General features: G+C 36.0%; 1 protein-coding gene across 1 annotated transcript in view; it reads left to right on the top strand.

The window, feature by feature from the left end:
* Positions 1-5,307: 5,307 nt before the first annotated feature.
* LOC141405758 (sodium-independent sulfate anion transporter) overlaps positions 5,308-16,377 on the top strand; it is a 29,811-nt gene continuing 18,741 nt past the window's right edge. The window contains exons 1-2 of the mRNA XM_073990444.1: positions 5,308-5,528; positions 6,093-6,333. Coding sequence (XP_073846545.1) covers positions 6,282-6,333 — 52 coding nt within the window. The 5' untranslated portion in view covers positions 5,308-5,528; positions 6,093-6,281. The remainder of the gene's footprint in view (positions 5,529-6,092; positions 6,334-16,377) is intronic.

A 16,377-nucleotide genomic window follows, 5' to 3' on the forward strand; every position in this document is an offset into this window, starting at 1 on the left:
TTTTTCCATTTTTCGCGGTTCTTAAGGAGAAAAAGCCTCACAAACATGACTAATTTTGAAGAAAAAAATGTATTTAAAAATTAGAAAAAATAGTTGTATTCTAAGCGAATTTATGAAACAAAGTACTATTTTTATCGCCTTAACTTAAGTTGACTCCTTTTTTAGTTGCTGAATTTATATTTTTGGAATATTTTTAAGTAATAGGCCGTTTACATATAACCGGGTTAACCCAGTGGGTCTGGGTTTCAAATGTCATTTCCATTGTGTATACTTCAAATAAATCCTCATAAAGAAGGTTAACCCTGCAAAAAACTATAATCTAAACGCCGTATAACATTCTTATATTTATGTTCAATATAATGTTTTTGTGCTATTAGCGATTTCTATTGTCATGGTAACTTGAAGCCGCACTGAAAACTCATGAAAGAAAAAGAAAATGTTTTGGGGACACACTAATGTTGTATCACGCCAAAACGTGAAATTTCCCCGCACTAAGAATCAACAATAAGCTATTACATGCAATTCTGCAGAAGAAGCTGATTAAATCTTATAAACTACCGAAGAATGGATGGTAACCCTATATGGAGGATGTGGTCAAAACTGGATCCATATCACATTTCTTTTTAAGTTGGTTTTCTGAACTCTGAGTTCATAATTAAAAACCATTGGTTATCATCTGCCGAAATAAATCACGATGTAAGTCATATAGGGAGTACACCAAATCGTGGACCAATATTGGCAGTTTATCCTAGTACCGGATTACAGCGAATTCGGTTAACAAAATGCTGGCAACAGTAAAATACTTCAATTCAGAATAATTCGTTACATGGGAACCACGCGAAATTTTGGACCTAGGACTGCAATATTTTTGTTAGGATGTTTTTAGCCCCCGAGGACCAATTGATAAAAATTTCAGTACGATATATCATCTAGAAGTATTTTTGGCACACCTTCCCATGTAAGTGACGCCATTGTGCGCTGTTTGAGGACATTGAGCATATAACGCTCCGGCCAAGCTTGAAACGTTGGATAATCAATTAAATGCGTGGGCGCCAGGGTTTAAAATGCTAACGCCATATTAGCAAAAGCACCGAATATTTGCAGCTTTGCCTGCTAAAATTTTTTCGAAATATGTTTAGCAACAATGAACAACGGCAACATGTAGCTACAAATTTCACAGAAATATTGCTAGCGATGCTATTTGATATTGTCGCTTTAATAGAAAAGCATCGGACACGCATACTCATATTTTGCAGCACACATGATCAACACATATCAGAAAAGAGAATAATAGGTACTTTACACGATATGTTATTTTACACATGTGCTGTCATTTTGCATATACATTTTGTATACAGAAAGTGACAACCCATATGTAAAAACATATAGTGTAAAGTACCCATAAGCAACAAAGTTTCAACGGCTTAGCCATGTTGTCCCTGTCCACACTAGCGTGAATTTCATTAAAAAATTTCATGAAATTAGGTGTTCTTAAATCGAATTCCCCACTACAGCAATTTTATGATTTTACTTTACTATGGAGGTCGATCTAGAGACGCATAATTTCATCAAATTTTTCAATGAAATCACTCTAGTGTGGACCGAGACTTTTCAGCAAACAATTGTTTTTGAAATCAGGGTTAAAAGTGTAATGCATTAAAAACCAGGGTATAATTAATTCCACTTTTTCGTTCAAAGGACATGTGAATTTTTGGTGAAGCCGTTCAAAATATATATTTTTTTATTTTTAAAGAATAATAATTAGTATTCTTTAGGTTCTACCATATGATGGGAGCATTTTGACATGAAATGACATCTTTTTTATTACTGCGTTGGCAACTCTAATGACAAAAAACACCCTCTCTGGCTAATTCGCTGTGACGAATGGTCAGCCGACTGCTAAATATGTAGCGTGGTTGTCGATTATGCCTAACGAAAAAAAGATTAGGCGTAAAAAACGAAATAAGCAAAAATTTACAAAAATAAATATGCGTTCGATTGCTTGTTTAGTCGTGTGTGTGAATATTGCGTAGCAGTTGAAGTGTACAGCTAATGCTAATGTTTTTAGATGCTGTCTTTTAAACCCTGGTGGGCGCCAGTCGTACGTGGAATTCACGAACAAGAAGTCCAACCCCGGAGCTATGCGCGACAAGCTGAAATATAGGAAAAAGGTCCTCAAGTTCCTAGCAGTACTTGGGGTGCAGTTAAAAAACATATAACACTATAGTTCGGTCTGTGGTAAGCTATTCGGCGCCAGTTTTGTCCGCGAATCTAAGTGACACGTGATGGAATAATATTAAAATTTTGCATAATGCCTCGCCCTGAGAACAGTAACAGGGTAGACCATCTACATGAGGAGACAAAGATTCTTCCGATACACAGTGGCATGCTTTCGTTGCAGTACTTGCTTGGGAGTATATGGTGGATAGGACCCCCATCCCGGCATGTCAGTAGGGATCTTCATGATTTAGAAAGAGAGGTCCATCATTACAAGAGAGAACCTCTAGGTCAACAAGCCTATCAAGCAAGTTTAAATAGCATTCACACGGATGCATTCGCTGATGCCATAAACAAATATTGTGTGAATGCTTCTTCATTTTCTATCGCCTGCTTGACGGAAACATCACTTAAAAGCGATTGTGGTATCTGCTGCGACAGATAAGAATGACTAAAGAAACTGTTTCACTTATGCGGCACCAACTGTGGAGTCGCTTCCGTCGCTATTGGAAGTTATTCAAGTCCCGGTCCATACTAGAGCGATTTCATTGAAAATTTTTTATGAAGTTACCCGTTCTTATATTGAATTCCCCACTACAGCAATTCCATGACATTTCTCTTCTGTGGAACTCGATCTAGGGACGCATGATTTCATGAAAATTTTCAATGAAATCACTCTAGTGTAGACCGGGACCATGCGATAAAGTTGGCATTGACGAAAAAAAGAAATTTTTGGCCGGTTTCTCTAAGACGATTCGAATTCAAATTTGTAAAATTATGAATGAAAAATCATCGGTTTCTTTTTATTTCCCATTGTTCCATTATTTTACAGGTAGAGACAAGTGTTGTTGTGCAACAAACTTAACAACAACCACATAGTAATTTGTTTTTGTAAGTAATACAGCAATGGACCGGATATCATAACGCAGACCACCTTATCAACACATCACGAAATAGAGAACTCTTTAGTCAAATCATAAATAACATTTAATGAAAATAGAAATTATGTAATTGTATGATCGCTAATATTCGAAAATCGAATAAGCAAATAAAGAAGAAGATGCTCTGTTCCAGAACCTGCAAGAAGCTACCATTTTTTACTACGATAACAATTTTTCCTTTATGTTATCGAAAAAATAGTAAAAATTAGTACATTCTTGCAGTACTGGAACAGACCATTAATTTCAAAATAAAAATTTTTAAGTGGGGCATACACTATCAAATGTTGATGTCAATATTTGTAGTAGTATGTGTAAATTTTTCAAAATATGAGAATGTGTGTGAGTGAATTTTATGGATTGAGCAAAATCAAAATAGTTTTTATTTTCAAAATGAAACCCAGTCAATTCGCGTTTATTTTAAAAATTGTCAAAAAGCAATTTTGAGAAACAAAACATTGTGTTTGTGAAGAAATAAAAAAATTAAGTTCATTCATTTTTTGAGGAAAATTTGAAGATTTCGGTTGCAGATTGAATGCTTTGCTGGGTTATAGCGGTCCACTCCTTCCGATATCTCCCACACGAACATTTTTGGAAAATTTGTGCGCACTATAACTTTTGAAGGCAGTAACCGATTTTATTGTTGTAACAACTTGTATTCACTGCCTCCCATACAACGGTACAAGTTTCATCAAGGGCAAGTCCATACTTCCTAAGAAAATACCCTGAAATGTGCAAAAAAACCTATGACACCGAACGGATCTGCCGATTTAATCCTAAATTTGGCCTTCGTAATATTTTGTCCAAACTTAGTTTAAGTTCGAAAATAAGCCACATCGGTTCACTCCTTCTGGTACCACCACCACAAAAGTTCAATAATGTTCAGAAAAATTGTGCGCACGATAACTCTGAAGGGAGTGACCGATTTGGCCCATACTTTACACATCCTAGATACTTTACACATCCTAGATATAGGTGAAGTTCGAATATGGACTATATTTGTAAATTTTGGATCTCCTAATATTTTGTCCAAATTTAGTTTAACTTCTAAAATGGCTCATATCGGTCCTCTCCTTAGGGTACCTCCCCCACAAAAGTTCAACATTTGTGTCTAAGTGTAGTTTAGGGTATGTTCGAAGATTCTTTGGAAATGTATACCGATGCTGTTCGTTGTGGTCCTGTTTAGAACAAACAGGTCCAAACTGGCCCAAAATTTGTACGATGACCCACTGAAATGGCTAGTGGGCGCAATATCTATCCAAAAGATATGACTCTCAAAATAAGATCCACTTCCATAATGGACTATGTCGGTTAATTCCTTTAAGTACCTCCTCCGCAACACTTTTGAACTTTAATCATAATCCACATTTTTGTCGGCAAGTTCAAATGCCCAAAAAGGGCCACAAACTTCTAAAAAGCCCCTAAATTTATTCGATCTGTCCGTAAATGAAAGCTTCAATTCACACAGGCTGAGGGTATATCTCTGTCGGCAAAGCCTACTGATACTTTTTTTTGATGTATTTGAGAACCTTCCTTCCTTCCTTTTCTTTCCTCAGAACTGTTTCCCTTGCCGACTTTTTGTTCGTGATAAGGGGAGTTCCTCACGGAATTGTCACTCGGGATTGGGCTGAATGTATTTTGTCTGTGCGAGTTAGCATTATCAAAAGTCTAAAAATAATAAATAGTTTGTCTTTACAAGCAAAATGTGTCGTTATTTTCAAACAAAACTTCTCAAATTCACATTCCATTTGCATGAAATATCACACGCTGTTTAGGACAAATTAAAAAAAATGCAATTAAAATAAACAGTAACGGATCTTTATGTACATATGTATGTCTATTCAAGTAGTTTCTTTCATTATGTGCCAATTCAATTATTTTTTTATTTACTCATATTAATACAACAACCCTGGCCATGGGCCCATGATTGTTTTAAAAACTATACATTAACTACTCTCAAGAACTTAAAGGTATTCTATACATCGACTTGTGGTAACACACATAATTCTTCATTAAAATTCGCTCCCAGATTGCAACACCTCCTCTTTCAAGACCACGTCCCTGACAAGTGATCAACAAACCCACACAGAAGTAATAGAACAAAACAAAAGGCAATGAAGAACAACCAATCAGCTGTAATATGGCATGCAGATTACGTTTTGTGAAAACTATAAGCCGGTCCGGGGGTTGGTGGTGTTCCCAAATAATTTTCACCGATTGTTCTTTTTTTCGTTCGTAAATTGAATTAACAACTAATAAAGTCGTATCGCTTTAGATAACGACTTAAGATTAGAATTCGTGCGTTTAATCGATTATAAAAAATATCGTTGGCGTCGTTACATTATCATAAATCTAATTCTTGAAAAAAAATAGGTAACATATAAAATAGTAACAATAACAACAATAGTGAATAATTTATATGGCACAGTGATTGGGAAGTAGATACAAATGAATTATAAAATGATTCACATGCTTATAAAGACACGCGTAGATAAATGTATTGTACAGTGGCGCCCACAATAATACAAACGATGTTTATAATGTTTTGCAGCGATTTTAGCACCATCTAATCTATTCTTAAATTATGGAATAAGGAGGAGTTTTTGTTTCCTGCAAATTATTCTTCAGTTCTATAAATTATTGGATTTGTGTGGGTCAAATGTCCATTTAAAAATGATTTTTAGTTTATTACAAGTGTTCGAATATGAGTTTTGCCTACTGAAGTTCTAAGTTCCTACATGTCATAAGTAGAGTGAAATAAATTAAAAAATCGCTTGGATATATTTTCAATTTTAAAATTTTGCTGTTGCCCCCAACCACTGTGCATTCATTCCAAATAGGGAGAACTGTTTTCGAATTGTGCCGGCTAGCGTTTTCTTTTGTTTTGTTTCAACGTTATTATTATTACTAAAAGTAATATTAGCAACAAATTTTCAGTTGTGGCCTTTAGTTGTCGCTAACAATTGGTTGAAGGTGGTGGGAGTTCGTTCGGTAATTAATTAACCTAACGACGTTTCGCGCGATTTTCGCTTAGGATTGAATGTGGATAACGGTGCGGCGGCGGCATTACATCGAAGTTAAACCCGTATTTCCGTTGGTGGCAGCAGTTTTGCCTAGTTCAGCAAAATGCAAAGAAATATTTCAATGCCGGAAAATAGTGCAGCATCAGATATTGATGGTTTGTAAATATTTGAAAAAAATATAAATAAATATTGACATGTGTTTTTGTTTAAATAATTGTTATTGTTTAATAAACTTTATTACAGTTTGCATGCATCGTGATAACAATTTGTTCTTCTTCTTCTTTCTTCTTTATTTGCCAATCCGTGTTCGGATGTTAGCGATCATACAATTATAATGCAGTGTTACATAAATTAACTAATTGTTAATATTATAGTACAATTAAATATGTTCTATTCAATTATCGAAAGGTTTCGGTTTCTGGCGGCATTTAAAAGAATTCGTTCGTTTTGCACACCCGTCCATTCTTTAATGTTACTTATCCATGTTGTTTCTTTTCTTCCTCTGGATCTTTTTCCTTCGATATTGGTCTGTATAATGGCTTGGAGCAGCTTATATTTTTCATTCCTCATTAAATGGCCCAAATAGGCAGTTTTTCTGGTTTTTATCGTACGTGTAATTTGAAGTTCGGTATTCATGCGTCTAAGCACTTCTTCATTTGAGATACGTTCAGTCCAACGAATTTTTAAAATACGGCGATATATCCACATTTCAAACGAATTTAATCTTTTCTGATCTGTTACTTTTACCGTCCAGGTTTCGGCTGAGTATAATAGTACTGGCCATATGTAACATTTAACAAAGCGCATTTTTGTTGTTAGGCTTATATCATGACTTGTAAGCGTTTTTTTATATTTAAAAAATGAATTTCGTGCCATTTCAATTCTGCACTTGATTTCTTTCGACATATCCCACTGATCATTAATCTGGACTCCCAGGTATTTAAACGTTTTAACTCTTTCTATTTCGGTATTACTTATTAACATAGGTGCAGTTGTTTCCACAGACTTTCTGCTCACAATCATATATTTGGTCTTTTTTATGTTAATACGTAATCCATATATTTCGCTTGTTTTCACAAGTACATCTAATAATCTTTGTAGCCCCGCAAAACTGCTTGCTAGTAACGTAGTATCGTCGGCGTAACGGATGTTATTAATTAGCGTATTGTTTATAGCAATACCAATGTTCTTTCTAGCAATGGATTCTACGAATATTTGTTCTGAATATATGTTGAATAGAAGGGGAGACAAAACACATCCTTGTCTTACACCCTTTGAAATTTGAACATTGTCTGTTAATTCACCATCTACATTAATATTTGCTACTTGATTCCAGTATAAATTTTTAATGCATCTTATATCCCATTCGTCTAGCCCAATAGAAGTCAAGATATTCATCAGTTTATCATGTATCACCGTATCAAATGCTTTCTCATAATCCACGAAGCAAATATATACGTCTTTTTGAACTTCTCGACATTTTTGTATTAATACGTTAAGTCCAAGTAGTGCTTCTCGCGTTCCCATACCTTCATTGAATCCAAATTGCGTCTGCCCCATGCGTGCCTCACATAGTGGGTATATTCTTCTGTGTATTATTTTTAGAAATATTTTCAGGGCATGGCTCATTAAACTAATTAACAATTTGTTGAGAACAGTAAATGCAATAAAATCGTCAGAGTCTAATTTCCTTTTTAATGAATTTATGGAAACATAAATTTTAATTTGTTTGGTGGTAATATTGAAATTATGAGATTTGTTGTTGTTGTTGTTATTTTATTTAGTTGAGAAATGTTCGAAATTATAATAAGTGAAAAAGTATTACAAGAAATGTGTTAATTATAAATCAAGGTATTTTACGAGTTTGAATTACAATTGTTAGTTTGTATTCATAACTGTTTAATGAATGTGCAGTTAAATGCGTTAAAGTATATAACGGAAATGACATAAAGGTAACTCGTTTTTTAGAAACTTTTGCAAAAACAGCATACCATGCATTTCTTATTGTTGTGAAACAATTTTAAAAATAAATTTATATACCCTCAGTCTTTGAGCCAAATCGGTGTCTTACGACGCCACTTATAGAAAAGTTTTACATGGCTGGAATACTCAGGAAATGTCGAATGAGGGGTAGTTTGTCACCGTTGGAAAGTATGATGTGATTGCCCGGCTTGGCTATCGAACCCAGACATACAGAGTGTAAAGGCCTGCGTACATAAGCTGCTTCGCCTGGTTGCTTGCTTTCCTGCTTCATTTTTGACATAATAAAAATAAAAGAATAAAGGAGGCCGAGCAAATTTTGAACTGGGTTGCCCTTTTCTTTTTTATTCTTTTATCAGAAGCAAGCAAGGAAACCAGGCAAGGCAGCTTATGTACGTAGGCCTTAAGGCGGACCAAGGTGGCATAGGATTTTCGTAAATGATTCCTTTTTTTTAAGTGTCCACTATACATTTTTACGCAATTGTGAGGTAATAAATAGTACATTTATATATAACCGGATTTAATAAACCCACTGGGCTTCAAATGTCAATTCCATTGCGTATGTGTCAAATAAATCCTCATAAATCCTTAACGTTGCAAAAAGTTATAATATTAACAGGCTATAAGTGTCAAAACAGTGGGGCTAATTATTTCACTGACAGGCCCATTCAACACAGTCTACACAAAAAAAGAAAAAACAAGTAAAAAATCGTTGAGTTCGGCCGGGCAAAACTTTTTATACGCTCCCACCATAAAATATTCTTAACTAAAATGGCCTCCATTAGTTTCCTCCCTATCCAAAATTTTAGGTGCAAACATTTTTCGACAACGAATACCCCAAATGCCTAAATTATCTAATCTAACCTAAAAATGTGTTCAATCAGGTCGAACCTTGATATGAGGGCTATATCAAAGTGTGGACCTATGTTGACAATTTTTTTTGGAAAAGTTTTGTGACTGCAGGTTACATCAAATGTCAAATTACGGATAGTTCCGTCAAACATGTAGCAAAAACCCTCAAAATACCGAACATGGACCTATTTTGACGATTTATCGTGGAAAAGTTTGGTGAGTACAATAGTTATTTGGGGGGATATACCAAAACATGAACCTATGTTTACAATTTGTGGTTGGGACTTTCGTGACTTTCGGGTAATTCCGCCAAAAAAATTTTGCCAAAACCCTCAAAATACCGTTATGGACACATGGACCTGTACTGACAGCTTTTGGTGGAGAAGTGTTGTGACCAATAGGAACTTCAAATGTCAAATTACAGAAACTTTAGTCAAGAAATACAGCTAAAATTCTCAATACAACGAAAATCTGGAGGTAAGCTTAGATGGGGCTTATACCAAAAAGTGGAACTATATTGGAAAATTTTAGTGAAAACGTTTCGTGACCACTGGGAATCTCAAATGTCAATAATCAAAATACCGAAAATCGGTAGGTACCGTTATATGGGGGCTACACCAAAAACATGGACCTATGTTGACGATTTTTGGTGGAGACGTTTCGTGACTTGACTTGACTCAACACAAATGTCAAATTACAGCTAGTTCGGTTAAAAATTGTAGCTACAATCCTCAAAATACCGAAACTTGGTAGGTACCGTTATATGGGGGCTATATCAAAACATTAACCTATGTATGTTGACGATTTTTAATGGAGAAGTTTCGTGATCACTGAGAACCTCTAATTTCAAATTACACCTAGTTCGGTTAAGAATTTTAGCTACAATCCTTAAAATATCGAAAATCGGGAGGTACCGTTATATGGGGGCTATACCAAAACATGGACCTATGTTGTTGATTTTTAGTGGAGAAGTTTCGTGATCACTGGGAACCTCAAGTGTCAAATTACAGCTAGTTCGGCTAACAATTTTAGCTACAATCCTCAAAATACCGAAAATCGGGAGGTACCGTTATATGGGGACCCGTCATTATCGACAGAAGTATGAATACAAAAATATCTCTTGAAGTATTGCCTATAGTCATAGACTATTACCCTCTTTTAAATACAATACGAGATGTGGCCTTAAAGGGATGATCCGGCATAGTCCGCTTTGGAACTGGATCTAATTTTGGCAGTAGTTCTTTTCAATAGCGATCGTGGCACCAGTCATGTAAGTTGATCAACGTAGGATATTTTAGACCTTCCTTACATTGTATTGAACACGAAAAAATTATATTGTTGTAATCTGAATTTCAAGGACTACCTTTGATGAAAATTTCAAAACAATCCTCGAACAACCCATAAACTGCACTTCAGGAAAAATGTTTAATTTTTATGAAGGAGGTAACGAAAGTAGTTGTCCGATGTAGTCCATCTTCGAACTCGATTTACGTTTAAAGGAAATTTTACGACGAGCAAAGTTTCGGCCAAATCCGATACTCATGAGTCATTTTAGTCGGTGCCGCCAGAGTTTTTAGGGCGTTTGGGCCATTGCCTCCGGAAATATGGACATGCTCCCGAAAAAAATGAGACATATTCTTAAACTGCAATTATCCAAAAGGTGTTGAAATTTTGTGTGGGAGTTTCCCGAAGTCGTTTTATTTGTTGTTGTTGCACAATTTAAAATCTGGTTCTGGGACTATCTACACTTCTGGGAATGTGGCTGTATCGATGGGATGTAATCACAGATGAGGAGGTACCCTGTTGCAGTTTTCAGGGCGGCATTCTGACCGGTTTGAATATTTTCCCCTCGCTTTGCACTTATATTCGCGGACCAAACTGTTGCCGCATAGCTTATAGACCGACCTATAGCGTGATATGTGGTCATCAGGGTTTTTTTTAACTGCACCCCAAGTGCAGCCGGCTAGGAACTTGATGACCTTGTTCCTACATCTCAGCTTGTGGCATCCGCGGACAAACATGCTGTCGAATGTGACCTCAAGAATTTCGGGGTAGTTTGTGGTCGGAATTCTGCTACCATTGACTATGCCAATTAACTATTTTCTCAGCTTTGTCGTCCATGTTGTGAACAGAGTGACCGTAGATTTAGATGCTAAAATCAGCCTATCAAAAATGACACCAGGGAAGGTACCTGACGCCAAGATCGTACAAGCATCCGCATACGTTACTATCTCAATGTAGTCTGGAGTGGGCGGAATACAGGAGAGGTAGAGATAATACAGTTCCGGAGATATTACCTTGGGGACTCCCTGTTTTACTCTACGATGCTTGTACTTCTTGTTTCTGAATTCGACGTACGACTATTGACTATCCAAATAATTGATTATCCAAAACTTCAAGTTTGGCCGGAGGTTTGTCTGCTCTATGTCCTTAAACAGCGTGGAGTGCCTGACATTAACAAAGGTTTTTGATAAAGCGCACACGGCGGTCTCTGGTTGAAACCTTGACAAATATATATGGAGATGGCGTGCAGCGTTGCTGTCATGCTGTGCTGCTTACGGAATCCATGCTGATGATCGGCAACTTGATAGCTATTTCTGATACTGGGGAGGACTGAGGCCTCAAGGTTCTTTGCTACGGGCGACAAAAGCGAAAAAGTACGATTCACTTTTGCTGGCGTCCTTTCCATTTTCCAGACTTCGAGAACAATGGGGGTGGCTAGCGATAAGTTGAGATCTTTAGTGAGGTACTCCACTCCCGGCTCATCCAGCTGCTTCAGCATTACCATGGAGATTCCATCAAGGCCTAAACTGTAGTGGTTCATCTTTGGCCGGACGAGATCTGATCCCACGCAGTACTCTTCTCTTCGCCATGTCACTCCCGGGGTGCTCGACAATCTGTCGATTGAAATAACTTGCGCACCTCTTCGGGTCAGTCAACGTAACGTCGCCAAACGTGACTGAGGTCCTATTTTGCATCCTTCCAGGGTTCGAGAGTGACTTAACCGTTGCCCGCAATTCACTAATTTTGGCTCTAATGTGACAACTCTTCAGATGATTTAACCACTTGTTCCACCACTTGGGGTTGGCTCGACGAAGCTCATCACGCTCATTTATGATTATGTCTGGCAAACTGGTTACTCTCCACTAATTCTGATAGAGGCATCCTCATTGACCGTGCAAAACCGACAATTGTCGGTAAAATGAAAATGCTTATGGTGCGATCCTTCCTCAGTACGTTGTAATTATCACAACTCTGTAAGCTGCTGAGGTTGAGGTTGTTTTCTTGCACCGTCGCGACGTTGATATTCTTCCGACTCATGAAATTCACTATTTCCTTGGTCATACCTCGGAGTGCATTGCAATTAAATTGTAAAAAGAATGCATTGTCAGGGATTGCAACAACAACTGCTGGTGTTAGGTGCTGCGTGTACGTGTGCGAAGACGTGGACGACTCACTGGGTGTTATGTTCACGCAACATGCAGCAACATGGTCCTTCGCAGGCACGAGTCCAGAACAAACCCTGAGATGCACACACTCCCGGCATCTATTGCATCTCTCTGAAGTTTGGGTGTGGTGGATGCGGATGTATTACAGGGCAGCATTACGGTATATTTATTCAATTGATTTAGTCGAGAGGTTCCAAGTTCTGTGAACTTTTGCCAATCTGCCTTTCTTCACATTCCTCCATAAGTGAAATTTCTAAATTTGGTCGACACAATAAAATATGCTGATACTGCTCATGTTAATCAATAGTTCGGAAATAATCGTACTTGCGCCAGCGCATTGCGTAGTACCTGTTGCGTTTGAAAGCCAAGACTTTTGCTTAGTACAATCCCAGGAAACGTGAAGTGCCCCTTATGATGTTCAAATCGCTCCACCCTAATAAATATTGGCTGTTTCGTGGGTGTTGTTTTTGTTTCAATGCCAATTCCGTAGCAATTTCACAAGAAAATTAAAAATTACTTCCAAAAGGAAATCGCATGTTACATGTAATAGATAACATTTTGATTAAACTTTAATTTAAAAATTTATTATTTTTTAATGTTTAATGGGAACAATTTAATAGAATACTCGCATGTATATTAATAATAATAAATACTGGAATGTAGGTGCATTTCAATTATACAATTTGGACGAAATTATAAGTGTTTTAAGGTAAGACTAAAGGCCGCGGCACATACGGTCCGTTAAGCGTCGCGTTACAACAACCACACGAAAACTTCAAGAACAAACTTGGCATCACGTACACATTTTTCATGTGGTTGTTGTTTTCAACGCCTTAAGGTTTGAATTCGCTCTGCGTGTCACCTGATGAAATTTGCTTGATCGAGCCTTTTGTGGCTCTTGTGCAATTGAAAACTCAAAATTTTTGCCAGAGAAATTCACCAGTAACATTTTCCAAATTTTATTAGGTGTCAAACTAGACAGCCAATTCTGTCTCTTTCCAAGTATTTTTTCCGAATTCCGTCTTATTACTTGAAATACTTTATACACGGGAAAGTAATATCTGGTGGCATGACTTGGCAGATATCGTCCGCACTACACTATAGCTCTGTTCCTTTACGTTCAAGAATCTTCAAGTTTTACCACTTTTTACTCGAAAAGCGTTCCTTTACTTCAGACACCACACAATTCATATGGGAGCAGTTTACAACTTTTACCACTTTTGCCGGTTTTACCATTTTCAAAAGTAAAGGAACAGACCATATATACCCCAATGTTTATTGACTCCATTAAAATTGTTAAATGTTAGGTAGTAACAGTTATGATCGGCCATTAATTGATAATAAAACTTCAATAAACTAGATTGTTTTTATAGACCCGATAAAACCCAGCAGACATGGGTTACTAACTATTGTGCTAGTCTCAGATAATCACTTCTATTTTTGGCTAATTACATATTTTTGTGTTTTTTTGGGAATTTCTTATAATTGGCAAGAGTTAATATGCCTAATGTGAATGATTAAGCCACAAATATTATCAATATTAAAAAATATGAGTGGGGAAAACAGCTCAATGCAAATTGTTGTTATAGAGTGTTACTAGTGAAAAATGCGACTTTGAAAAAAAAATCATCTTCTTTCTTTAGAACTGATTAGGAGAATCGTTAAAAACCTTTTTTTATGACATTTATTCTTGTTTTCAGCATATACATATCGCTCATTTACTGAAAGAGTGGCATAACTCAAAAAATGCGTTTTCTAAATTAGCAATTTCTATTTTTTCTACGACTTCTAGTTTATCTTGTGTCAAATTTTCATGCTGTTATCTCTAAAACTCGACGAGTTACAGCCCATTTACTACGAGCTTCGCATAATTCAACACAAAAGTTTTTTGAGTTTATGAAGCACTAAAACCCTTCAAATCATGTTTGATTTTGCGCAGATATCTGGCTAGCTATTTGCAAAATAGGGTCCAAGTAGTTATATTATATCTTGTGTAATAACCTTTTTAAGTTGGGAAGTCCAATTTCAATCGCCAACTTAAAACGCGTTTTTTTTGAAACACGATTTTTTGAGATGTGTCACTCTTTCAGTAAATGAGCGATATGTATTACTTACTTACTTACTTACTTGGCCTTCTACAGGACATTTGTCCTATAAGCCGAACTAAGAAAATATTTCGATTCCTCTGTATTTTTCCTTTATTTCTCCAATTTGGAATACCGCGTTTTCGATCTCGTATTCCACTTGTGTAATCCATTGAAGTCTTGGCCTTACAGTTTTGCGAGTACCTTAGGGTGGTTTTAAAAATCGATTTCGGATTTTTTTATGCGGCACCCCCCTAACGTGTTTAGTTTTGTTAGATTTTAAGATTGTCAAAGTTTGAGCACAATCCACAGTGGTCCCACTTGCATGGGAAGGTGTGACAAAAATATTTATAATCGTCGGATCAATCCGATTTTTTTCAGTATATGCTAAAAATAAGTAAAAAATACTTTAGACAAAAAATCATCAATATGGGTCCAGTTTTTCCTATAGCCCCCATGTAGCGGTACAACCCGATTTCAGGTATTTTGAAGCTTTTATCTAATTGGCTGTACTTTGGTAGTTGGGGTTCCCAATGGTCAAAAACCTTTTGCGCCAAAAATTGTGGTCTTGGGTTCAGGTTTCGCTATAGCCCTCATATTACGGTACCTCGCTATTTCAGTTATTTTGAGGTTTTTATCTACATTTTCGGTTTGAATTGATTGTAATTTGCTATTTGGAATTCAAAATAATAAAGTTCTGTGTGACCGAACTTTATATTTTTCTTGTTTTTCATATTATATGTAGCATCATACATACATATATCAAAAATATACAAATGTAAAAAATACACTCATAAGTAGATCCCAAAACAAAAATGTCTAAATCTTTAAAGAAAAAAACCAAAACAAACAATTAAAACACAAAACAAAAAAGAAGCTGAGAATACAGTAATAGCTCATTTAGACTTGCCATAAATCCTCGACTGGATTTCATAAATCCAGTACAAATCTCATTGCATTTATATATACATTTTGGAGGATTTAAATGGCAGTCAGCTGATTTTTGTTCATAGCACAATTACCAAGGTAGATACATCAGCCCATCTGATCGAATTTGAAACGTCAAAATAATTTTTTGTAAATTGAATTCGTCTCAAAAAACATACGTCAAATTACAAATTTATTGTTTAATACTGAAAATGTTAGCACATTATGCTACTATTGCTAACTAAAGAGCAAATAAAGAATTATTTTATCGCAGTTTTCCCATCTAAAATAAACGAATTATTTTATCGTTTGGACATCGTAAATATTAATTTTGGTTGATTAAAATCAACTTTGTACATCAAAACAAATTTAATTTTTCCGCCTTTCTTTACAAATTTTTACATTTTAAATTATTTTTAGTGTAGGAATTCACCGATGCATCTACCTTGTTTCTCGTGCCAGCTTGCAGCTTTTTGTATTTTCTAGCAACATATTGCAAAAACGGAGTTGTATACGAGGATTTATGCCAGATTTAAAACAAATCTACCCAATACGAGGATTTACTTTTGTATGGGAAATCTGGTAGATTTTGGCTGGATTTAGCAAATAAATCTGATAATGTGCTAAACCTGGAACCCTGAAGTCATATCTAAATGGCATCGTCAGTATTTTTAATGTCACACATGGAAATGCAAATATATACAGCTGGAACCAAATTTTTTGTAAAATTGACACTATTTCGAACATTCTTCAAAAAATTTGGAGAGTGGCGACGGATGGCGAAGTTAGTAAAACTCAACTTAAATTTTTAGGACTTTGAAAAAAAATCCACAAAAAATTATCATAAAAAATGTGATTTCCAGCACATTTGATGCGAATAATTGGTATGTTCCAGTACTGCAAAAAT

Source organism: Musca autumnalis, unplaced genomic scaffold, assembly GCF_047663935.1.
Source record: "Musca autumnalis isolate F117 unplaced genomic scaffold, ASM4766393v1 scaffold_5, whole genome shotgun sequence".
NCBI lineage: Eukaryota > Metazoa > Arthropoda > Insecta > Diptera > Muscidae > Musca > Musca autumnalis.